This window comes from Pongo pygmaeus, chromosome 12 (genome assembly GCF_028885625.2).
Source record: "Pongo pygmaeus isolate AG05252 chromosome 12, NHGRI_mPonPyg2-v2.0_pri, whole genome shotgun sequence".
Taxonomy (NCBI): Eukaryota; Metazoa; Chordata; class Mammalia; order Primates; family Hominidae; genus Pongo; species Pongo pygmaeus.
Window position 1 is genome coordinate 25,567,048 of NC_072385.2, and position 26,809 is coordinate 25,593,856.

Here is a 26,809-nt window from a genome sequence, read left to right on the forward strand (position 1 = left end):
CTTCAGTGGGAGTGTCCTAAATTGATCACCTTGGATATCTGTTTGCTGATACCAGGTAGACAATATACATTATCTCTCACACCCATGTGGTGTAATAATTTGCCTAAGTTTCTTGTATCCACTAGTTTACCCTTCCAAAAGTTTCTTCATCCAATCATGGCACGAAAGGATACTATATTAGCCTCAATAAAAATATCATCAATTATCAATTTGGACATACTTCTACAAAGTAAAACTGCCCCAAGCATTAGTATTAATAAGATTTTCATTCAGAAATCACTCCAATATTCATTGAAAATGACCATTTTAGGTGTTAATTAAACTTCAACCTAACTTTTGTTTCTAAAATAGCCTTGTTGGGAGTATCATGTTATTCTCCAAAGAAGTTGCATGAAATAGCTATCGTATCCAAGAGGTAGCTCCCTGAACAAGGAAGCAAATGTATTCATATTCAAGTTTGCCTCATTTCTTTAACTAAAATCAACAAAACATGTATCTCTAATGCCTAATAGTCACAAAGAGGAGTAATGAGTCAGTGTGTTTTTATGCCAATTCTAGCACGGTTTCCTGCTTCCAGCAGTTCCTGGAGCTGTGAAAATGAAGTATTTTTTATGAAAATATTCCAAATGCATCTGAAGTGAGTTCACTCAGGTTTCCTCAGCAGAAACCCCAAAATTATATAAATGACTTCCTCATTTCCCGCCTTCCTGCCTCACAATCCGTCTTCCTTGGGAAAATAATTGCTACACCAGGGGTCTCCTTACTTCTCCTACAGTGTCTACAGGTTATTACAAGTTTTCTGTCTGTTTTTAGCAGTACGATGTGACGTATGCAAAATCTATACTGCCTCTCTTTCTCCTTCCACCCTTACTGAAAACAAGCTGTAGAATTAAGGCAAAATGATGTTGTTCCCCAGAGCCCCTTATGTCTTGAACTGCCTCCAGATTGCTTCTCCTCAATTTCAATGTGGGGAAGTGTATAATCTTACAGTGAAGATCATGTTCTGTACCAGCAGCATCAGCATCACCCAAGAAATTATTCAAAATGAAGAATCTTAGCCCTGCTGAATCACAATGCGCGGCTTCGACAAGCCCCCTGATGATTTATTCAGGGAAGAGAATTTCTTATCTATCTGGACTGAACATGACATTAAATCTCTTTTCAAAATTACCTGTCCTAGATTTTTTTTTATCCTTTTTGTCTCTGGCTGTATTCAAAGCAGAATCTTTCTCATCACTCGTAGCCTGAATGGAATTTGAAATGAAGTAATAAGTAAAGAAAGCATTTTTCATAGACTATACATTTACTAGTTCACAATATAAATGAGAGTTTCATTACCTTCAAGGCTGGTGGTTTCTGAGAAGGCACTGAAAAGCAAAAGGGATACATAATCACTCATATGTAAATATGATAAATTTATCCATACATTCATGCAGTGTTAGCATCAACCTCTGTCCTCCTGCCTGTACTAGTGTAGGCTTTGATAGCTTCTACTTTGTGTCTGGGGACTAGAACGTGACAGAAATACACTCAGAAAAGGGAATACAGGCTCCATGAAATATACCCTTGCAAATTTAAAGATGGTATGATTTGTCATATGTCAAAAACTAAAATAAAAACATGTGAATATCGATGTGGATATGCCGAGTGATGAGGACAAATGTGATCTAAAATCAGAGAAGCAACTCATACACGTGAGAATCAATGTCAAAGCAGGTGCTATATGATACCACGTGTCTTTCATTCAAGAAATCAAAAGGATTTACACCATTATACTACAAACATTCATCATGCTCTTTAACTTGCCCAATAACTGAGAAGGCACACAATTACGATGACACTTCAGTTGAACGTACACTTCACATCCCTTCAGTGGGAGTGTCCTAAATTGATCACCTTGGATATCTGTTTGCTGACACCTAGTAGACAATATTCATTATCTCTAACACCCATGTGGTGTAATAATTTGCCTAAGTTTCTTGTATCCACTACTTTACCCTTCCAAAAGTTTCTTCATCCAGTCATGGCACGAAAGGATACTATATTAGCCTCAATAAAAATATCATCAATTATCAATTTGGACATACTTCTACAAAGTAAAACTGCCCCAAGCATTAGATATTAATAAGATTTTCATTCAGAAATCATTCCAATATTCATTGAAAATGACCATTTTAGGTGTTAATTAAACTTCAACCTAACTTTTGTTTCTAAAATAGCCTTGTTGGGAGTATCATGTTATTCTCCAAAGAAGTTGCATGAAATAGCTATCGTATCCAAGAGGTAGCTCCTTGAACAAGGAAGCAAATGTATTCATATTCAAGTTTGCCTCATTTCTTTAACTAAAATCAACAAAACATGTATCTCTAATGCCTAATAGTCACAAAGAGGAGTAATGAGTCAGTGTGTTTTTATGCCAATTCTAGCACTGTTTCCTGCTTCCAGCAGTTCCTGGAGCTGTGAAAATGAAGTATTTTTTATGAAAATATTCCAAATGCATCTGAAGTGAGTTCACTCAGGTTTCCTCAGCAGAAACCCCAAAATTATATAAATGACTTCCTCATTTCCCGCCTTCCTGCCTCACAATCCGTCTTCCTTGGGAAAATAATTGCTACACCAGGGGTCTCCTTACTTCTCCTACAGTGTCTACAGGTTATTACAAGTTTTCTGTCTGTTTTTAGCAGTACGATGTGACGTATGCAAAATCTATACTGCCTCTCTTTCTCCTTCCACCCTTACTGAAAACAAGCTGTAGAATTAAGGCAAAATGATGTTGTTCCCCAGAGCCCCTTATGTCTTGAACTGCCTCCAGATTGCTTCTCCTCAATTTCAATGTGGGGAAGTGTATAATCTTACAGTGAAGATCATGTTCCGTACCAGCAGCATCAGCATCACCCAAGAAATTATTCAAAATGAAGAATCTTAGCCCTGCTGAATCACAATGCGCAGCTTCGACAAGCCCCCTGATGATTTATTCAGGGAAGAGAATTTCTTATCTATCTGGACTGAACATGACATTAAATCTCGTTTCAAAATTACCTGTCCTAGATTTTTTTCCATCCTTTTTGTCTCTGGATGTATTCAAAGCAGAATCTTTCTTGTCACTCGTAGCCTGAATGGAATTTGAAATGAAGTAATAAGTAAAGAAAGCATTTTTCATAGACTATACATTTACTAGTTCACAATATAAATGAGAGTTTCCTTACCTTCAAGGCTGGTGGTTTCTGAGAAGGCACTGAAAAGCAAAAGGGATACATAATCACTCATATGTAAATATGATAAATTTATCCATACATTCATGCAGTGTTAGCATCAACCTCTGTCCTCCTGCCTGTACTAGTGTAGGCTTTGATAGCTGCTACTTTGTGTCTGGGGACTAGAACGTGACAGAAATACACTGAGAAAAGGGAATACAGGCTCCATGAAATATACCCTTGCAAATTCAAAGATGGTATGATTTGTCATATGTCAAAAACTAAAATAAAAACATATGAATATCGATGTGGATATGCCGAGTTATGAGGACAAATGTGATCTAAAATCAGAGAAGCAACTCACACGTGAGAATCAATGTCAAAGCAGGTGCTATATGATACCACGTGTCTTTCATTCAAGAAATCAAAAGGATTTACACCATTATACTACAAACATTCATCATGCTCTTTTTCTTGCCCAATAACTGAGAAGGCACACAATTACGATGACACTTCAGTTGAACGTACAATTCACATCTCTTCAGTGGGAGTGTCCTAAATTGATCACCTTGGATATCTGTTTGCTGATACCAGGTAGACAATATTCATTATCTCTCACACCCATGTGGTGTAATAATTTGCCTAAGTTTCTTGTATCCACTAGTTTACCCTTCCAAAAGTTTCTTCATCCAGTCATGGCACGAAAGGATACTATATTAGCCTCAATAAAAATATCATCAATTATCAATTTGGACATACTTCTACAAAGTAAAACTGCCCCAAGCATTAGTATTAATAAGATTTTCATTCAGAAATCACTCCAATATTCATTGAAAATGACCATTTTAGGTGTTAATTAAACTTCAACCTAACTTTTGTTTCTAAAATAGCCTTGTTGGGAGTATCATGTTATTCTCCAAAGAAGTTGCATGAAATAGCTATCGTATCCAAGAGGTAGCTCCTTGAACAAGGAAGCAAATGTATTCATATTCAAGTTTGCCTCATTTCTTTAACTAAAATCAACAAAACATGTATCTCTAATGCCTAATAGTCACAAAGAGGAGTAATGAGTCAGTGTGTTTTTATGCCAATTCTAGCACGGTTTCCTGCTTCCAGCAGTTCCTGGAGCTGTGAAAATGAAGTATTTTTTATGAAAATATTCCAAATGCATCTGAAGTGAGTTCACTCAGGTTTCCTCAGCAGAAACCCCAAAATTATATAAATGACTTCCTCATTTCCCGCCTTCCTGCCTCACAATCCGTCTTCCTTGGGAAAATAATTGCTACACCAGGGGTCTCCTTACTTCTCCTACAGTGTCTACAGGTTATTACAAGTTTTCTGTCTGTTCTTAGCAGTACGATGTGACGTATGCAAAATCTATACTGCCTCTCTTTCTCCTTCCACCCTTACTGAAAACAAGCTGTAGAATTAAGGCAAAATGATGTTGTTCCCCAGAGCCCCTTATGTCTTGAACTGCCTCCAGATTGCTTCTCCTCAATTTCAATGTGGGGAAGTGTATAATCTTACAGTGAAGATCATGTTCTGTACCAGCAGCATCAGCATCACCCAAGAAATTATTCAAAATGAAGAATCTTAGCCCTGCTGAATCACAATGCGCAGCTTCGACAAGCCCCCTGATGATTTATTCAGGGAAGAGAATTTCTTATCTATCTGGACTGAACATGACATTAAATCTCTTTTCAAAATTACCTGTCCTAGATTTTTTTTTATCCTTTTTGTCTCTGGCTGTATTCAAAGCAGAATCTTTCTCATCACTCGTAGCCTGAATGGAATTTGAAATGAAGTAATAAGTAAAGAAAGCATTTTTCATAGACTATACATTTACTAGTTCACAATATAAATGAGAGTTTCATTACCTTCAAGGCTGGTGGTTTCTGAGAAGGCACTGAAAAGCAAAAGGGATACATAATCACTCATATGTAAATATGATAAATTTATCCATACGTTCATGCAGTGTTAGCATCAACTTCTGTCCTCCTGCCTGTACTAGTGTAGGCTTTGATAGCTGCTACTTTGTGTCTGGGGACTAGAACGTGACAGAAATACACTGAGAAAAGGGAATACAGGCTCCATGAAATATACCCTTGCAAATTTAAAGATGGTATGATTTGTCATATGTCAAAAACTAAAATAAAAACATGTGAATATCGATGTGGATATGCCGAGTGATGAGGACAAATGTGATCTAAAATCAGAGAAGCAACTCATACACGTGAGAATCAATGTCAAAGCAGGTGCTATATGATACCACGTGTCTTTCATTCAAGAAATCAAAAGGATTTACACCATTATACTACAAACATTCATCATGCTCTTTATCTTGCCCAATAACTGAGAAGGCACACAATTACGATGACACTTCAGTTGAACGTACAATTCACATCTCTTCAGTGGGAGTGTCCTAAATTGATCACCTTGGATATCTGTTTGCTGATACCAGGTAGACAATATTCATTATCTCTCACACCCATGTGGTGTAATAATTTGCCTAAGTTTCTTGTATCCACTAGTTTACCCTTCCAAAAGTTTCTTCATCCAGTCATGGCACGAAAGGATACTATATTAGCCTCAATAAAAATATCATCAATTATCAATTTGGACATAATTCTACAAAGTAAAACTGCCCCAAGCATTAGTATTAATAAGATTTTCATTCAGAAATCACTCCAATATTCATTGAAAATGACCATTTTAGGTGTTAATTAAACTTCAACCTAACTTTTGTTTCTAAAATAGCCTTGTTGGGAGTATCATGTTATTCTCCAAAGAAGTTGCATGAAATAGCTATCGTATCCAAGAGGTAGCTCCTTGAACAAGGAAGCAAATGTATTCATATTCAAGTTTGCCTCATTTCTTTAACTAAAATCAACAAAACATGTATCTCTAATGCCTAATAGTCACAAAGAGGAGTAATGAGTCAGTGTGTTTTTATGCCAATTCTAGCACGGTTTCCTGCTTCCAGCAGTTCCTGGAGCTGTGAAAATGAAGTATTTTTTATGAAAATATTCCAAATGCATCTGAAGTGAGTTCACTCAGGTTTCCTCAGCAGAAACCCCAAAATTATATAAATGACTTCCTCATTTCCCACCTTCCTGCCTCACAATCCGTCTTCCTTGGGAAAATAATTGCTACACCAGGGGTCTCCTTACTTCTCCTACAGTGTCTACAGGTTATTACAAGTTTTCTGTCTGTTTTTAGCAGTACGATGTGACGTATGCAAAATCTATACTGCCTCTCTTTCTCCTTCCACCCTTACTGAAAACAAGCTGTAGAATTAAGGCAAAATGATGTTGTTCCCCAGAGCCCCTTATGTCTTGAACTGCCTCCAGATTGCTTCTCCTCAATTTCAATGTGGGGAAGTGTATAATCTTACAGTGAAGATCATGTTCTGTACCAGCAGCATCAGCATCACCCAAGAAATTATTCAAAATGAAGAATCTTAGCCCTGCTGAATCACAATGCGCAGCTTCGACAAGCCCCCTGATGATTTATTCAGGGAAGAGAATTTCTTATCTATCTGGACTGAACATGACATTAAATCTCTTTTCAAAATTACCTGTCCTAGATTTTTTTTTATCCTTTTTGTCTCTGGCTGTATTCAAAGCAGAATCTTTCTCGTCACTCGTAGCCTGAATGGAATTTGAAATGAAGTAATAAGTAAAGAAAGCATTTTTCATAGACTATACATTTACTAGTTCACAATATAAATGAGAGTTTCATTACCTTCAAGGCTGGTGGTTTCTGAGAAGGCACTGAAAAGCAAAAGCGATACATAATCATTCATATGTAAATATGATAAATTTATCCATACATTCATGCAGTGTTAGCATCAACTTCTGTCCTCCTGCCTGTATTAGTGTAGGCTTTGATAGCTTCTACTTTGTGTCTGGGGACTAGAACGTGACAGAAATACACTGAGAAAAGGGAATACAGGCTCCATGAAATATACCCTTGCAAATTCAAAGATGGTATGATTTGTCATATGTCAAAAACTAAAATAAAAACATGTGAATATCGATATGGATATGCCAAGTGATGAGGACAAATGTGATCTGAAATCAAAGAAGCAACTCATACACGTGAGAATCAATGTCAAAGCAGGTGCTATATGATACCACGTGTCTTTCATTCAAGAAATCAAAAGGATTTACACCATTATACTACAAACATTCATCATGCTCTTTAACTTGCCCAATAACTGAGAAGGCACACAATTACGATGACACTTCAGTTGAACGTACACTTCACATCTCTTCAGTGGGAGTGTCCTAAATTGATCACCTTGGATATCTGTTTGCTGATACCTAGTAGACAATATTCATTATCTCTCACACCCATGTGGTGTAATAATTTGCCTAAGTTTCTTGTATCCACCAGTTTAGCCTTCCAAAAGTTTCTTCATCCAGTCATGGCACGAAAGGATACTATATTAGCCTCAATAAAAATATCATCAACTATCAACTTTGACATACTTCTACAAAGTAAAACTGCTACAAACATTAGATATTAATCAGTTTTTCATTCAGAAATCACTGCAATATTCCTTGAAAATGACCAGTTTAGAAGTTAATTAGAATTCAACATAATTTTTGTGTCTAAAATAACCTTGTTGGGAGTATCATGTTATTCTCTAAAAAAGTTTCATTAAATAGCTATTTTATCCAAGAGGTAGCTCCTTGAACAAGGAAGCAAATATATTACTATTCAAGATTATCTTATTTTTATAACTAAAATCAACAAAACATGTATCTCTGATGCCTCCTCACAACAAAGAGAAGTAATGAGTCAGTGTGGTGTATTCCAATTATACTATTGTTTCCTGCTTCCAGTAGTTCCTGGAGCAGCCAAAATCAAATTTTTTTATGAAAATATTCCAAATGCATCTGAAGTGAGTTCACTCAGGTATCCTCAGCAGAAACCCCAAAATTATGTAAATGACTTCCTATTTTCCCGCCTTCCTGCCTCAGAATCCGTCTTCCTTGGGAATATAATTGTTACACCAGGGGTCTCCTTAGTTCCCCCACTGTGTCTATGGGTTATTACAATAAGTTTTCTGTCTGTTTCCAGCAGTACAATGTGACGTCTGTAAAATCTATACTTCCTCTCTTTCTCCTTCTGCCCTTAGTGAAACCATGCTGTAGAATTAAAGCAAAACTATGCTGTTCCCCAGAGCCCCTTATGTCTTGAACTGCTCTCCATACTTCTTCTTCTCAATTTCAATGGGGGGAAGTGTATAATCTTACCACGAAGATCATGTTCCAGACCAGCAGCATTAGTGTCACCCACGAATTTATTACAAATGAAGAATCTCCGGCCTGCGGAATCATCATGTGCCGCTTCAGTGAGCGCCCCCCCCCCCCCACCCAACTGATTTATTTGGAGAAGATAAGTTCTTTTCTAAATGGATTTAGCATGACATTAAATGTGTTTTGCAAAATTACCTGTCCCAGATTTTTCTCCATCCTTCACTTCTGTGGCTATGTTTGAAACAGAATCTTTCTCATCAGTTGTAGCCTGAATGGAATTTGAAACAAAATAATAAATAAATAAATCAATGAAGTATATTTCACAGACTATACATTCACTAGTTCACAATATAAATGACAGTTTAATTACCTTCAAGGCTTGTTGATTCTGAGAAGACACTGAAAAGCAAAAGCGATACATAGTCACTCATATAAAAATATGAAAATTATCCATACATTCATGCAGTGTTAGCATCAAGCTGTATCCTTCTGTCTGTACTAGTGTAGGCTCTGATGTCTTCTACTTTGTGTCTTGGGACTGGAACATGATAGAAATACACTGACAAAAGGGAATACTGGCTCCATGAAATATATCCTTACAATTTCAAACATGGTATGATTTGTCATATGTCAAAAACTAAAATAAAACCGTGTCAATATCAATGTGGATATGGCGAGTGATGAGGACAAAGTGATCTAAAATCAGAGGAGCAACTCATACACGTGTGAATCACTGTCAAACAGGTGCTATATGATACCACGTGTCTTTCATTCAAGAAATCAAAAGGATTTACACCATTACACTACAAACATCCATCATGCTCTTTAACTTGCCCAATAACTGAGAAGGCACACAATTACGATGACACTTCATTTGAACGTACACTTCACATCTCTTCAGTGGGAGAGTCCTAAATTCATCACCTTGGATACCTGTTTGCTGATACATAGGAGATAATATTCATTATCTCTCACACCCCTGGGGTGTAATAATTTGCATCAGTTTCTAGTATCCTATAGATTAGCCTTCTGAAAGTTTCTTCATCCAGTCATGGCACCAAAGGAAAATATATTAGCCTCAATAAAAATATCATCAATTATCAATTTGGACATATTTCTACATAGTAAAACTGCTACAAGTATTAGATATTAATAAGTTTTTCATTCAGATATCACTCCAATATTCATGGAAAATGACGATTTTAGGAGTTAATAAGAATTCTACATAATTTTTGTTTCTAAAATAGGCTTCTTGGGAGTATCATGTTATTCTCTAAAGAACTTTCATGAAATAGCTTTTTTATCCAAGATGTAGCTACTTGAAGAAGGAAACCAATGTATTCGTGTCCAAGTTGATCTCATTTCTATAACTAAAATCAACAAAACTTGTATCTCTGATGCCTAATAGTAACAAAAAGGAGTAATGAGTCAGTGTGCTTTGTCCCAATTCTTGCATTGTTTCCTGCTTCCTGTAGTTCCTGGAGCTGCCAAAATCAAATATTTTTTAGGCAAATATTCCAATTTTTAAAATTTCTAAATTCCAAAATTTACGCATCTGAAGTGAGTTCACTCAGGTTTCCTCAGCAGAAACCCAAAAATTATATAAATAACTTCTTTCCCCTCCTTCCTGCCTCACAATCCATCTTCCTTGGGAAAATAATTGTCACATCAAGGTCTCCTTAGTTCTCATTCTATAGTGTCTATGAGTTATTACTATCAGTTTTCTGTCTTTTCTTAGCAGCACGATGTGACGTCTGTAAAATCCATACTTCCTCTCTTTCTCTTTCCGCCCTTAGTGAAACCATGCTGTAGAATTAAAGCAAAACTATGCTGTTCCCCAGAGCCCCTTATGTCTTGAACTGCTCTCCATACTTCTTCTTCCCAATTTCAATGTGGGGAAGTGTATAATCTTACTGCGAAGATCATGTTCCAGACCAGCAGCATTAGCGTCACCCACGAATTTATTACAAATGAAGAATCCCAGGCCTGCTGAATCAGAATGTGCAGCTTCGGTGAGCACCCCCCACCCCCCACCCAACTGATTTATTCAGAGAAGAGAAGTTCTTTTCTAAATGGATTGAACATGACATTAAATGTGTTTTGCAAAATTACCTGTCCCACATTTTTCTCCATCATGTATTTCTGTGGCTATGTTTGAAACAGAATCTTTCTCATCAGTTGTAGCCTGAACGGAATTTGAAACAAAATAATAAATAAATAAATCAATGAAGTATGTTTCATAGACTATACATTCACTAGTTCACAATATAAATGACAGTTTAATTACCTTCAAGGCTGGTTGTTTCTGAGAAGACACTGAAAAGCAAAAGCGATACATAATCACTCATATATAAATGTGATAAAGTTTTCTGTACATTCATGCAGTGTTAGCATCAAGCTGTATCCTTCTGCCTGTACTAGTGTAGGCTCTGGTGTCTTCTACTTTGTGTCTTGGTACTGGAACAGGACAGGAATATGCTGACCAAAGGGAATACACGCTGCATGAAATATATCCTTACAATTTCAAACATGGTATGATTTGTCATATGTCGAAAACTAAAATAAAACCGTGTCAATATCAATGCGGATATGGCGAGTGATGAGGACAAAGTGATCTAAAATCACAGGAGCAACTCGTACATGTGAAAATCAATGTCAAAGCAGGTGCTGCATGATCCCACAGGTCTTTCATGAAAGAAATCAAAAACATTTACACCACTACAATACAAACATTCATGATGCTCTTTAATATGCCCAATAACTGAGAAGATACACAATTACAATGACACTTCAGTTGAATGTACACTTCACATCTCTTCAGTCGAAGTGTCCTAATTTGATCACCTTGGATATCTGTTTGCTGATACCTAGGAGATAGTATTCATTATCTCTCACACCCATATGGTGTAATAATTTGCTTAAGTGTCCTGTATCCACTAGTTTAGACTTCTGAAAGTTTCTTCATCCAGTCATGGCACCAAAGGATAATATATTAGCCTCAATAAAAATATCATCAATTATCAATTTGGACATACTTCTACAAAGTAAAACTGCTACAAGCATTAGATATTAATAAGTTTTTCATTCAGATCTCACTCCAATATTCATGGAAAATGACCATTTTAGGAGTTAATAAGAATTCTACATAATTTTTGTTTCTAAAATAGGCTTCTTGGGAGTATCATGTTATTCTCTAAAGAACTTTCATGAAATAGCTTTTTTATCCAAGAGGTAGCTACTTGAACAAGGAAGCCAATGTATTCGTATTCAAGTTGATCTCATTTCTATAACTAAAATCAACAAAACTTGTATCTCTGATGCCTAATAGTAACAAAAAGGAGTAATCAGTGTGCTTTGTCCCAATTCTTGCATTGTTTCCTGCTTCCTGTAGTTCCTGGAGATGCCAAAATCAAATATTTTTTAGGCAAATATTCCAGGTGCATCTGAAGTGAGTTCACTCAGGCTTCCTCAGCAGAAACCCCAAAATTATATAAATAACTTTTTTCACTCCTTCCTCCCTCACAATCCATCTTCCTTGGGAACATAATTGCCACATCAAGCTCTCCTTAGTTCTCTTTCTATAGGGTCTATGAGTTATTACTATCAGTTTTCTGTCTTTTCTTAGCAGCACGATGTGACGTCTGTAAAATCTATACTTCCTCTCTTTCTCCTTCCGCCCTTAGAGAAACCATGCTGTAGAATTAAAGCAAAACTATGCTGTTCCCCAGAGCCCCTTATGTCTTGAACTGCTCTCCATACTTCTTCTTCCCAATTTCAATGTGGGGAAGTGTATAATCTTACTGCGAAGATCATGTTCCAGACCAGCAGCATTAGCGTCACCCACGAATTTATTACAAATGAAGAATCTCAGGCCTGCTGAATCGGAAAGTGCAGCTTCGGCGAGCACCCACCCACACACCCAACTGATTTATTCGGAGAAGAGAAGTTCTTTTCTAAATGGATTGAACATGACATTAAATGTGTTTTGCAAAATTACCTGTCCCAGATTTTTCTCCATCCTGTATTTCTGTGGCTATGTTTGAAACAGAATCTTTCTCATCAGTTGTAGCCTGAATGGAATTTGAAACAAAATAATAAATAAATAAATCAATGAAGTATGTTTCATAGACTATACATTCACTAGTTCACAATATAAATGACAGTTTAATTACCTTCAAGGCTGGTTGTTTCTGAGAAGACACTGAAAAGCAAAAGCGATACATAATCACTCATATATAAATATGATAAAGTTATCTGTACATTCACGCAGTGTTAGCATCAAGCTGTATCCTTCTGCCTGTACTAGTGTAGGCTCTGATGTCTTCTACTTTGTGTCTTGGGACTGGAACATGACAGAAATACGCTGACCAAAGGGAATACAGGCTGCATGAAATATATCCTTACAATTTCAAACATGGTATGATTTGTCATATGTCGAAAACTAAAATAAAACCGTGTCAATATCAATGTGGATATGGCGAGTGATGATGACAAAGTGATCCAAAATCACAGGAGCAACTCATACACGTGAGAATCAATGTCAAAGCAGGTGCTGCATGATCCCACATGTCTTTCATGAAAGAAATCAAAAGGATTTACACCATTATACTACAAACATTCATCATGCTCTTTAATTTGCCCAATAACTGAGAAGATACACAACTACAATGACACTTCAGTTGAATGTACACTTCACATCTCTTCAGTGGAAGTGTCCTAATTTGATCACCTTGGATATCTGTTTGCTGATACCTAGGAGATAGTATTCGTTATCTCTCACACCCATATTGTGTAATAATTTGCTTAAGTGTCTTGTATCCACTAGTTTAGCCTTCTGAAAGTTTCTTCATCCAGTCATGGCACCAAAGGATAATATATTAGCCTCAATAAAAATATCATCAATTATCAATTTGGACATACTTCTACAAAGTAAAACTGCTACAAGCATTAGATATTAATAAGTTTTTCATTCAGATATCACTCCAATATCCATGGAAAATGACCATTTTAGGAGTTAATAAGAATTCTACATAATTTTTGTTTCTAAAATAGGCTTCTTGGGAGTATCATGTTATTCTCTAAAGAACTTTCATGAAATAGCTTTTTTATCCAAGAGGTAGCTACTTGACCAAGGAAGCCAATGTATTCATATTCAAGTTAATCTCATTTCTATAACTAAAATCAACAAAACTTGTATCTCTGACGCCTAATAGTAACAAAAAGGAGTAATGAGTCAGTGTGCTTTGCCCCAATTCTTCCATTGTTTCCTGCTTCCTGTAGTTCCTCGAGATGCCAATATCAAATATTTTTTAGGCAAATATTCCAAATGCATCTGAAGTGAGTTCACTCAGGTTTCCTCAGCAGAAACCCCAAAATTATATAAATAATTTCTTTTCACTCCTTCCTGCCTCACAATCCATCATCCTTGGGAACATAATTGCCACATCAAGGTCTCCTTAGTTCTTGTTCTATAGTGTCTATGAGTTATTACTATCAGTTTTCTGTCTTTTCTTAGCAGCACGATGTGACGTCTGTAAAATCTATACTTCCTCTCTTTCTCTTTCTGCCCTTAGTGAAACCATGCTGTAGAATTAAAGCAAAACTATGCTGTTCCCCAGAGCCCCTTATGTCTTGAACTGCTCTCCATACTTCTTCTTCCCAATTTCAATGTGGGGAAGTGTATAATCTTACTGCGAAGATCATGTTCCAGACCAGCAGCATTAGCGTCACCCACGAATTTATTACAAATGAAGAATCTCAGGCCTGCTGAATCAGAATGTACAGCTACGGCGAGCGCCCCCTCACCCACCTCACTGATTTATTCGGAGAATGGAAGTTCTTTTCTAAATGGATTGAACATGACATTAAATGTGTTTTGCAAAATTACCTGTCCCAGATTTTTCTCCATCCTGTATTTCTGTGGCTATGTTTGAAACAGAATCTTTCTCATCAGTTGTAGCCTGAATGGAATTTGAAACAAAATAATAAATAAATAAATCAATGAAGTATGTTTCATAGACTATACATTCACTAGTTCACAATATAAATGACAGTTTAATTACCTTCAAGGCTGGTTGTTTCTGAGAAGACACTGAAAAGCAAAAGCGATACATAATCACTCATATATAAATATGATAAAGTTATCTGTACACTCACGCAGTGTTAGCATCAAGCTGTATCCTTCTGCCTGTACTAGTGTAGGCTCTGGTGTCTTCTACTTTGTGTCTTGGGACTGGAACATGACAGAAATACGCTGACCAAAGGGAATACAGGCTGCATGAAATATATCCTTACAATTTCAAACATGGTATGATTTGTCATATGTCGAAAACTAAAATAAAACCGTGTCAATATCAATGTGGATATGGCGAGTGATGAGGACAAAGTGATCTAAAATCACAGAAGCAACTCATGCACGTGAGAATCAATGTCAAAGCAGGTGCTGCATGATCCCACATGTCATTCATGAAAGAAATCAAAAGGATTTACACCATTACACTATAAACATTCATCATGCTCTTTAATTTGCCCAATAACTGAGAAGATACACAACTACAATGACACTTCAGTTGAACGTACACTTCACATCTCTTCAGTGGAAGTGTCCTAATTTGATCACCTTGGATATCTGTTTGCTGATACCTAGGAGATAGTATTCATTATCTCTCACACCCATATGGTGTAATAATTTGCTTAAGTGTCTTGTATCCACTAGTTTAGCCTTCTGAAAGTTTCTTCATCCAGTCATGGCACCAAAGGATAATATATTAGCCTCAATAAAAATATCGTCAATTATCAATTTGGACATACTTCTACAAAGTAAAACTGCTACAAGCATTAGATATTAATAAGTTTTTCATTCAGATATCACTCCAATATTAACGGGAAATGACGATTTTAGGAGTTAATAAGAATTTTACATAACTTTTGTTTCTAAAATAGGCTTCTTGGGAGTATCATGTTATTCTCTAAAGAACTTTCATGAAATAGCTTTTTTATCCAAGAGGTAGCTATTTGATCAAGGAAGCCAATGTATTCATATTCAAGTTGATCTCATTTCTATAACTAAAATCAACAAAACTTGTATCTCTGATGCCTAATAGTAACAAAAAGGAGTAATGAGTCAGTGTGCTTTGTCCCAGTTCTTGCATTGTTTCCTGCTTCCTGTAGTTCCTGGAGATGCCAAAATCAAATATTTTTTAGGCAAATATTCCAAATGCATCTGAAGTGAGTTCACTCAGGTTTCCTCAGCAGAAAGCCCAAAATTACATAAATAACTTTTTTCACTCCTTCCTGCCTCACAATCCGTCTTTCTTGGGAACATAATTGCCACATCAAGGTCTCCTTAGTTCTTGTTCTATAGTGTCTATGAGTTATTACTATCAGTTTTCTGTCTTTTCTTAGCAGCACGATGTGACGTCTGTAAAATCTATACTTCCTCTCTTTCTCCTTCCACCCTTAGTGAAATCATGCTGTAGAATTAAAGCAAAACTATGCTGTTCCCCAGAGCCCCTCATGTCTTGAACTGCTCTCCATACTTCTTCTTCCCAATTTCAATGTGGGAAAGTGTATAATCTTACTGCCAAGATCATGTTCCAGACAAGCAGCATTAGCGTCACCCACGAATTTATTACAAATGAAGAATCTCAGGCCTGCTGAATCAGAATGTACAGCTACGGCGAGCGCCCCCTCCCCCACCTCGCTGATTTATTCGGAGAAGGGAAGTTCTTTTCTAAATGGATTGAACATGACATTAAATGTGTTTTGCAAAATTACCTGTCCCAGATTTTTCTCCATCCTGTATTTCTGTGGCTATGTTTGAAACAGAATCTTTCTCATCAGTTGTAGCCTGAATGGAATTTGAAACAAAATAATAAATAAATAAATCAATGAAGTATGTTTCATAGACTATACATTCACTAGTTCACAATATAAATGACAGTTTAATTACCTTCAAGGCTGGTTGTTTCTGAGAAGACACTGAAAAGCAAAAGCGATACATAATCACTCATATATAAATATGATAAACTTATCTATACATTCACGCAGTGTTTGCATCAAGCTGTATCCTTCTGCCTGTACTAGTGTAGGCTCTGGTGTCTTCTACTTTGTGTCTTGGGACTGGAACATGACAGAAATACACTGACCAAAGGGAATACAGGCTGCATGAAATATATTCTTACAATTTCAAACCTGGTATGATTTGTCATATGTCAACAACTGAAATAAAACCGTGTCAATATCAATGTGGATATGGCGAGTGATGAGGACAAATTGATCTAAAATCACAGGAGCAACTCATACACGTGAGAATCAATGTCAAAGCAGGTGCTGCATGATCCCACATGTCTTTCATGAAAGAAATCAGAAGGATTTACACCATTATACTACAAACATTCATCATGCTCTTTAATTTGCCCAATAACTGAGAAGATACACAATTACAATGACACTTCAGTTGAATGTACACTTCACATCTCTTCAGTGGAAGTGTCCTAATTTGATCACCTTGGATATCTGTTTGCTGATACCTAGGAGATAGTATTCATTATCTCTCACACCCATATGGTGTAATAATTTGCTTAAGTGTCTTGTATCCACTAGTTTAGCCTTCTGAAAGTTTCTTCATCCAGTCATGGCACCAAAGGATAATATATTAGCCTCAATAAAAATATCATCAATTATCAATTTGGACATACTTCTACAAAGTAAAACTGCTACAAGTATTAGATATTAATAAGTTTTTCATCAGATATCACTCCAATATTCATGGAAAATGACCATTTTAGGATTTAATAAGAATTCTACATAATTTTTGTTTCTAAAATAGGCTTCTTGGGAGTATCATGTTATTCTCTAAAGAACTTTCATGAAATAGTTTTTTATCCAAGAGGTAGCTATTTGATCAAGGAAGCCAATGTATTCATATTCAAGTTGATCTCATTTCTATAACTAAAATCAACAAAACTTGTATCTCTGATGCCTAATAGTAACAAAAAGGAGTAATGAGTCAGTGTGCTTTGTCCCAATTCTTGCATTGTTTCCTGCTTCCTGTAGTTCCTGGAGATGCTAAAATCAAATATTTTTTAGGCAAATATTCCAAATGCATCTGAAGTGAGTTCACTCAGGTTTCCTCAGCAGAAAGCCCAAAATTATATAAATAACTTCTTTTCACTCCTTCCTGCCTCACAATCCGTCTTTCTTGGGAACATAATTGCCACATCAAGGTCTCCTTAGTTCTTGTTCTATAGTGTCTATGAGTTGTTACTATCAGTTTTCTGTCTTTTCTTAGCAGCACGATGTGACGTCTGTAAAATCTATACTTCCTCTCTTTCTCCTTCTGCCCTTAGTGAAACCATGCTGTAGAATTAAAGCAAAACTATGTTGTTCCCCAGAGCCCCTTATGTCTTGAACTGCTCTCCATACTTCTTCTTCCCAATTTCAATGTGGGGAAGTGTATAATCTTACTGCCAAGATCATGTTCCAGACAAGCAGCATTAGCGTCACCCACGAATTTATTACAAATGAAGAATCTCAGGCCTGCTGAATCAGAATGTACAGCTACGGTGAGCGCCCCCTCCCCCACCTCGCTGATTTATTCGGAGAAGGGAAGTTCTTTTCTAAATGGATTGAACATGACATTAAATGTGTTTTGCAAAATTACCTGTCCCAGATTTTTCTCCATCCTGTATTTCTGTGGCTATGTTTGAAACAGAATCTTTCTCATCAGTTGTAGCCTGAATGGAATTTGAAACAAAATAATAAATAAATAAATCAATGAAGTATGTTTCATAGACTATACATTCACTAGTTCACAATATAAATGACAGTTTAATTACCTTCAAGGCTGGTTGTTTCTGAGAAGACACTGAAAAGCAAAAGCGATACATAATCACTCATATATAAATATGATAAAGTTATCTGTACATTCACGCAGTGTTAGCATCAAGCTGTATCCTTCTGCCTGTACTAGTGTAGGCTCTGGTGTCTTCTACTTTGTGTCTTGGGACTGGAACATGACAGAAATACGCTGACCAAAGGGAATACAGGCTGCATGAAATATATTCTTCCAATTTCAAACATGGTATGATTTGTCATATGTCAACAACTGAAATAAAACCGTGTCAATATCAATGTGGATATGGCGAGTGATGAGGACAAATTGATCTAAAATCACAGGAGCAACTCATACACGTGAGAATCAATGTCAAAGCAGGTGCTGCATGATCCCACATGTCTTTCATGAAAGAAATCAGAAGGATTTACACCATTATACTACAAACATTCATCATGCTCTTTAATTTGCCCAATAACTGAGAAGATACACAATTACAATGACACTTCAGTTGAATGTACACTTCACATCTCTTCAGTGGAAGTGTCCTAATTTGATCACCTTGGATATCTGTTTGCTGATACCTAGGAGATAGTATTCATTATCTCTCACACCCATATGGTGTAATAATTTGCTTAAGTGTCTTGTATCCACTAGTTTAGCCTTCTGAAAGTTTCTTCATCCAGTCATGGCACCAAAGGATAATATATTAGCCTCAATAAAAATATCATCAATTATCAATTTGGACATACTTCTACAAAGTAAAACTGCTACAAGCATTAGATATTAATAAGATTTTCATTCAGATATCACTCCAATATTCATGGAAAATGACGATTTTAGGAGTTAATAAGAATTCTACATAATTTTTGTTTCTAAAATAGGCTTCTTGGGAGTATCATGTTATTCTCTAAAGAACTTTCATGAAATAGCTTTTTTATCCAAGAGGTGGCTCATTGAACAAGGAAGCCAATGTATTCATAGTCATGTTGATCTCATTTTTATAATTAAATCAACAAAATATGTATCTCTGATGCCTAATAGTAACAAAAAGGAGTAATGAGTCAGTGTGCTTTATCCCGATTCTAGCATTGTTTCTTGCTTCCAGTAGTTCCTGGAGATGCCAAAATCAAATATTTTTTAGGCAAATATTTCAAATGCATCTGAAGTGAGTTCACTCAGGTTTCCTCAGCAGAAACCCCAAAATTATACAAATAACTTCTTTTCCCTCCTTCCTGCCTCACAATCCATCTTCCTTGAGAAAATAATTGCTGCATCATGGGTCTCCTTAGTTCTTGTTCTACAGTGTCTGCGGGTTATTACTATCAGTTTTCTGTCTTTTCTTAGCAGCACGATGTGACGTCTGTAAAATCTATACTTCCTCTCTTTCTCCTTCCGCCCTTAGTGAAACCATGCTGTAGAATTAAAGCAAAACTATGCTGTTCCCCAGAGCCCCTTATGTCTTGAACTGCTCTCCATACTTCTTCTTCCCAATTTCAATGTGGGGAAGTGTATAATCTTACTGCCAAGATCATGTTCCAGACCAGCAGCATTAGCATCACCCATGAATTTATTACAAATGAAGAATCTCAGGCCTGCTGAATCAGAATGTACAGCTACGGTGAGCGCCCCCTCCCCCAACTCGCTGATTTATTCGGAGAAGGGAAGTTCTTTTCTAAATGGATTGAACATGACATTAAATGTGTTTTGCAAAATTACCTGTCCCAGATTTTTCTCCATCCTGTATTTCTGTGGCTATGTTTGAAACAGAATCTTTCTCATCAGTTGTAGCCTGAATGGAATTTGAAACAAAATAATAAATAAATAAATCAATGAAGTATGTTTCATAGACTATACATTCACTAGTTCACAATATAAATGACAGTTTAATTACCTTCAAGGCTGGTTGTTTCTGAGAAGACACTGAAAAGCAAAAACGATACATAATCACTCATATATAAATATGATAAAGTTATCTATACATTCACGCAGTGTTTGCATCAAGCTGTATCCTTCTGCCTGTACTAGTGTAGGCTCTGGTGTCTTCTACTTTGTGTCTTGGGACTGGAACATGACAGAAATACACTGACCAAAGGGAATACAGGCTGCATGAAATATATTCTTCCAATTTCAAACATGGTATGATTTGTCATATGTCAACAACTGAAATAAAACCGTGTCAATATCAATGTGGATATGGCGAGTGATGAGGACAAATTGATCTAAAATCACAGGAGCAACTCATACACATGAGAATCATGTCAAAGCAGGTGCTGCATGATCCCACATGTCTTTCATGAAAGAAATCAGAAGGATTTACACCATTATACTACAAACATTCATCATGCTCTTTAATTTGCCCAATAACTGAGAAGATACACAATTACAATGACACTTCAGTTGAATGTACACTTCACATCTCTTCAGTGGAAGTGTCCTAATTTGATCACCTTGGATATCTGTTTGCTGATACCTAGGAGATAGTATTCATTATCTCTCATACCCATATGGTGTAATAATTTGCTTAAGTGTCTTGTATCCACTAGTTTAGCCTTCTGAAAGTTTCTTCATCCAGTCATGGCACCAAAGGATAATATATTAGCCTCAATATATCATCAATTATCAATTTGGACATACTTCTACAAAGTAAAACTGCTACAAGCATTAGATATTAATAAGTTTTTCATTCAGATATCACTCCAATATTCATGGAAAATGACCATTTTAGGAGTTAATAAGAATTCTACATAATGTTTGTTTCTAAAATAGGCTTCTTGGGAGTATCATGTTATTCTCTAAAGAACTTTCATGAAATAGCTTTTTTATCCAAGAGGTGGCTCATTGAACAAGGAAGCCAATGTATTCATAGTCATGTTGATCTCATTTTTATAATTAAATCAACAAAATATGTATCTCTGATGCCTAATAGTAACAAAAAGGAGTAATGAGTCAGTGTGCTTTATCCCGATTCTAGCATTGTTTCTTGCTTCCAGTAGTTCCTGAAGATGCCAAAATCAAATATTTTTTAGGCAAATATTTCAAATGCATCTGAAGTGAGTTCACTCAGGTTTCCTCAGCAGAAACCCCAAAATTATACAAATAACTTCTTTTCCCTCCTTCCTGCCTCACAATCCATCTTCCTTGAGAAAATAATTGCTGCATCATGGGTCTCCTTAGTTCTTGTTCTACAGTGTCTACGGGTTATTAATATCAGTTTTCTGTCTTTTCTTAGCAGCACGATGTGACGTCTGTAAAATCTATACTTCCTCTCTTTCTCCTTCTGCCCTTAGTGAAACCATGCTGTAGAATTAAAGCAAAACTATGCTGTTCCCCAGAGCCCCTTATGTCTTGAACTGCTCTCCATACTTCTTCTTCCCAATTTCAATGTGGGGAAGTGTATAATCTTACTCCGAAGATCATGTTCCAGACCAGCAGCATTTGCGTCACCCACGAATTTATTACAAATGAAGAATCTCAGGCCTGCTGAATCAGAATGTACAGCTTCGGTGAGCCCCCCCTCCCCCACCTCGCTGATTTATTTGGAGAAGGGAAGTTCTTTTCTAAATGGATTGAACATGACATTAAATGTGTTTTGCAAAATTACCTGTCCCAGATTTTTCTCCATCCTGTATTTCTGTGGCTATGTTTGAAACAGAATCTTTCTCATCAGTTGTAGCCTGAATGGAATTTGAAACAAAATAATAAATAAATCAATCAATGAAGTATGTTTCATAGACTTTACATTTACTACTTCACAATATAAATCACAGTTTAATTACCTTCAAAGCTGGTTGTTTCTGAGAAGACACTGAAAAGCAAAATGGATAATCACTCATATGTAAATATGATAAAGTTTTCCATACATTCATGCAGTGTTAGAATCAAGCTGTATACGCCTGCCTGTATTAGTGTAGGCTTTGATGTTTTCTACTTTATGTCTTAAGCCAGCAGCATGACAGAAGTATACTAAAGAAAACAGAAATAGATGTGTCATGATATATTCACTGACTATTTCAAACATAATATGATTTTTCATATATCTAAAAGTAAAATAAAACAGTGTCCATATCAAAAAGGGTATGCCAGGTGATCACAACAAATGTGATCAAAAATCAGAGGAGAAACTCAATCACCTGGGAAGATGTCAAAGCGGGTGGCACATGAACCCACATGTCTTTTATGCAAGATATCTGAATGATTTACACCATTATGCTGCAAACATTCATCATGCTCATTAACTTGCCCAGTAACTGAGAAGGTACACAATTACAGTGACACTTCAGTTGAATGTACACTTCACGTCTCTTAAGTGAAGTGTCCTTAATTGAGCAGCTTGGATGTATGTTTCCTGAATCTGAGTAAATAATATTCATCATTTCTCATATCCATATGGTGCAACAATTTGCCTAACTTTCCTGTATTCTCTAGTTTAGCGTTCCCGGAAATTTCTTCATCCACTCATGGAAACAAAGTGTAATATATAAACCTCAATAAAAAGAATCATCAATTATCAATTTTGACATACTTGTACTAAATAAAGCTGCTAAAAGCATTGGATTTTAATAAGCTTTTATATTTGGAAATCACTCCAATATTCATTGAAAATGACCATTTTAAGAGTCAGTTGATGAACTCAACATTATATTTGTTTTTAAAATTGTCTTGTTAGGAGGATCATGCTATTCTCTAAATAATATTCATTAAATAGCTATTTTATCCATGAGATAGCTCTTTGATGAATGAAGCCAATGTATTGATGATATTCCAGTTTATCTAATTTTTATAACAAAAATCAACAAAAGATATTTGTCTTACGCCTAATAGTAACAAAGAGAAGTAATTAGTCAATGTGGTTCTTCCCAATTCTAGCTTTCTTTGCTTCATCCAGTAGTTCCTGGAGCTGCCAAAATCAAATCTTTTTTGTGTAAATATGCTAAATGCATCTGAAGTGAGTTCACTCAGGTTTCCTCAGCAGAAACCCCAAAATTAAATAAATAACATCCTTTCCCTCCTTCCTGCCTCACAATCCCTGTTCCTTGAGGAAAATAATTGCTACATCAGTGGTCTCGTTAGTTCTCATTCTACAATTTTTACTGGTTATTACAATCACTTTTCTGTCTGTTTTTAGCAATACGATGTGATGTCTGTAAAATCTATACTTCAACTCATTCTCCTTCCACCCTTGGTGAAAACATGCTGTAGAATTAAAGCAAAATTATGCTGTCCCTTGAGCTCCTTATGTCTTGATCTGCTCTCCAATGTTTCTTCTTCCCAATTTCAATGTGGGGAAGTCTGTAATCTTACTGCGAAGATTATGTCCAAGACCAGCAGCATCAGCGTCACCCGAGAACTTATTACAAATGGAGACTCTCAAGCCTGCTGAATCAGAATGTGCAGCTTTGACGAGCCCCCCGCTGATTTATTTGGGGAAGAGAATTTCTTTTCTATCTTGACTGAACATGACATTAAATGTGTTTTGCAAAATTACCTGTCCCACATTGTAGTCCATCCTTTATTTCTGTAGCTATATTCAAAACAGAATCTGTCTTGTCACTTGTAGCCTGAAAGTAATTTGAAGCAAATTATCAATAAATAAAGTATGTTTCATGGACTATACAGTTACTAATACAAAATATAAATGAGAGTTTAATTACCTTTGAGGCTGGTTGTTTCTGAGAAGACACTGAAAAGCAAAAGGGATACATAATCACTCATTTATAAATATGATAAAGCTATCTATACATTCATGAAGTGTTAGCATCAAGCTGTATCCTCCTCCCTGTGTTAGTATAGGCCTTGATGTTTGTGTCTGGGGACCGGAACATGACAGAAATACACTGAAAAAAAGAAATACAGGTTTCACACAATAAACCCTTACAATTTCAGTCATGGTATGATTTTTCATATGTCTAAAACTAAAATGAAACAGTGTTAGTATCAATGTGAATATGCTGCACGATGAGGACAAACGTGATCTAAAATCAGAGGAGCAACTCATACACCTGAGAATCAATGTCAAAGCAGGTGCTACATGATCCTGCATGTCTTTCATGCAAGGTATCAAAAGGATTTACACTAGTATACTACAAACATTCATCATGCTCTTTAACTTGCCTGATAACTGAGAAGGTACACAATTACAATGACACTTCAGTTGAATGTACACTTCACCTGTCTTCAGTGGAAGTGTCCTAAATTGATCAGCTTGGATATATGTTTGGTGAATCCTAGCAGATAGTATTCATTATTTATCATACCCATGTGGTGTAATAATCTGCCTACATTTCTTATATCCTCTAGTTTAGCCTTCAGAAAATTTCTTCATCCACTAATGGCAAGAAGGTATAATATATAAACCCCATCAAAAAGTACAATCAATTATACATATTTATACAAAATGCAATGGCTCCTGGCATTAGATATTAATAAGCTTTTACATTTGGATATCAGTCCAATATTCATTGAAAATAACCATTTTAGGATTCAATTAATGCATTTAACATTATTTTTGTCTGCAAAATTAGTCTGCTCTGGAATATCATTTTATTATAAAGAATTTTCAATAAATAGCTATTTTAATGAAAAAGACAGCACTTTGGAAAAAAGCTCATAAATTCATATTAAATTTTAACTCATTTGAATAACTAATAAAAAATATATGTCTGATGTCTGATACTAATAAACAGGAATAATGAGGCACTGTGGTTTATTCCAATTCTAGCACTCCTTCCTGTTTCCAGTAGTCATCGGAGCAGTCAGAAATCAAATCTTCTGGTATGCAAACATCCTAAATGCACCTGAAGTGAGTTCACTCAGGTTTCCTCAGCAGAAACCCCAAAATTACCTAAATAACTTCTTCCTTCCCCTCTTTCTTGCCTTGCAATCCCTATTTCTTGATGAAAATAATTACTACATCAGTGGTCACTTTGTTTCTCATTCTCCAGTGTTTATGGGTTATTATGACAACTTCCTCCCTCTGGTTTTAGCAGTACCATCTGACATCTATAATTTCTGCTACTTCTCTTTCTCCTTCCCCTCTCCATAGAAACATGCTCTGAAATAAGAGCAAAATTATGCTCTCCCCTGATCCTCTCATGTCTTGAACTGTTTTCCAATGGTTCTTCTATCCAAATTCAATGTAGAGAAGTCTATAAGCTTGTTACTAAGATCATGGCCAAGGACCAGCAGCATCAGCACCACCTGAGAACTTACTAGAAATGTACAATCTCAGGCCTGCTGAATCAGAAAGTGCATTTTCAATGTCACCCCACTGATCTATACAGGGGTTGGATGTTCTCTTCTGTCTTGAGTGCAAATGACGTGAAATGTGTATTGCTAAATTACCTGTTCCAGATTTCCAACCACCCATTATTCTTGTGGCAATATTCAAAAGAGAAACTTTCTTTTTAAATATAACCTGAATGAAAAGAGAAACAAAATAGTCAATACTTAAAATATATTTCATAGGCTATGCAATAAATAAATCAAAATATAAATGAAGGAGTAACTACCTTCCAGGCTGATTGTTTCTGATGAGACACTGAAAAGTAAAAGAAATATATAATCCATCATATGTAAATATGATAAAGTTATCCATACATTCATGCAGTGTTAGCATCAAGCTGTATCCTCCTGCCTGCACTAGTATAGGATTTGATGTTTTACAGTTTGTGTCTTTGGGACAGGAACATGAGGAAATACACTGAAGAAAACAGGAATACAGGCTTCCAGAAAATATACAATCAGAAATAACAAAGAGGTATTATGCGTCATGTGTGTATTACTGAAATAAAAAGTGTCAATATCAATCTGGATATGCCGAATGATGAAAAGAAATGTGATCTAAAATCAGAGGAGCAACTCATACACCCAGGAATCAATGTCAAAGAAGGTACTAAATGCTACTGCATGTTTTTCATGCAAGACATCAGAAGGATTTATGCCATTATACTGCAAGTATTCATCATGCTCTTTAACTTGCCTGGTAATTGAGCAGGTACACAATGACAATGACACTTTAGTACAATGTACACTTCACAAGTCCTCAGTGGAAGTTTCCCAGCTTCATCAGCTTGGATATGGGTTGGGATAATCCTGTATATAATATTCTTTATTTCTCAAACCCATGTGGTGTAATAATGTGCCTACATTTGTTGTGTCCTCTAGTTTAGGCTACAGAAAGGGTCTTCATCCACTCATGGCAACAAAGTATAATACATAAACCTTATCAAAAACTATAATAAATGATCAAATTTGACATACTTATACAAAATAAAGTTGCTACAAGCATTAGCTATGAATAACCTTTTACATTTGGAAATCACTCCAATATTCATTGAAAATAAGAATTTTAAAAGTCAATAAATGAATTCATCATTATTTTTCTTTCTAAAATAGTCTCATATAAAATATCATGTTATTCTCTAAAGCATTTTCATTAAATTGCTAATTTTATCCAAAAGTTAGCTAATTGAAAAGCAAAGCCAATATATGCATATTCATGTTTCTCTCAT

General features: G+C 35.9%; 1 protein-coding gene across 1 annotated transcript in view; it reads right to left on the reverse strand.

Moving 5' to 3' along the window:
- LOC129030780 (ankyrin repeat domain-containing protein 36C-like) overlaps positions 1 to 26,809 on the reverse strand; it is a 175,447-nt gene that overhangs the window by 65,687 nt on the left and 82,951 nt on the right. Inside the window, exons 38-66 of the mRNA XM_063649066.1 lie at positions 25,808 to 25,836; positions 25,641 to 25,713; positions 23,951 to 23,979; positions 23,785 to 23,857; positions 22,197 to 22,262; positions 22,076 to 22,104; positions 21,901 to 21,973; positions 20,191 to 20,219; positions 20,016 to 20,088; positions 18,301 to 18,329; positions 18,126 to 18,198; positions 16,413 to 16,441; positions 16,238 to 16,310; positions 14,524 to 14,552; positions 14,349 to 14,421; positions 12,634 to 12,662; positions 12,459 to 12,531; positions 10,749 to 10,777; positions 10,574 to 10,646; positions 8,832 to 8,860; positions 8,657 to 8,729; positions 6,939 to 6,967; positions 6,772 to 6,844; positions 5,072 to 5,100; positions 4,905 to 4,977; positions 3,207 to 3,235; positions 3,040 to 3,112; positions 1,339 to 1,367; positions 1,172 to 1,244 (exon numbers count right to left, since the gene is read on the reverse strand). Coding sequence (XP_063505136.1) covers positions 1,172 to 1,244; positions 1,339 to 1,367; positions 3,040 to 3,112; positions 3,207 to 3,235; positions 4,905 to 4,977; positions 5,072 to 5,100; positions 6,772 to 6,844; positions 6,939 to 6,967; positions 8,657 to 8,729; positions 8,832 to 8,860; positions 10,574 to 10,646; positions 10,749 to 10,777; positions 12,459 to 12,531; positions 12,634 to 12,662; positions 14,349 to 14,421; positions 14,524 to 14,552; positions 16,238 to 16,310; positions 16,413 to 16,441; positions 18,126 to 18,198; positions 18,301 to 18,329; positions 20,016 to 20,088; positions 20,191 to 20,219; positions 21,901 to 21,973; positions 22,076 to 22,104; positions 22,197 to 22,262; positions 23,785 to 23,857; positions 23,951 to 23,979; positions 25,641 to 25,713; positions 25,808 to 25,836 — 1,494 coding nt within the window. The remainder of the gene's footprint in view (positions 1 to 1,171; positions 1,245 to 1,338; positions 1,368 to 3,039; positions 3,113 to 3,206; positions 3,236 to 4,904; positions 4,978 to 5,071; positions 5,101 to 6,771; positions 6,845 to 6,938; positions 6,968 to 8,656; positions 8,730 to 8,831; positions 8,861 to 10,573; positions 10,647 to 10,748; positions 10,778 to 12,458; positions 12,532 to 12,633; positions 12,663 to 14,348; positions 14,422 to 14,523; positions 14,553 to 16,237; positions 16,311 to 16,412; positions 16,442 to 18,125; positions 18,199 to 18,300; positions 18,330 to 20,015; positions 20,089 to 20,190; positions 20,220 to 21,900; positions 21,974 to 22,075; positions 22,105 to 22,196; positions 22,263 to 23,784; positions 23,858 to 23,950; positions 23,980 to 25,640; positions 25,714 to 25,807; positions 25,837 to 26,809) is intronic.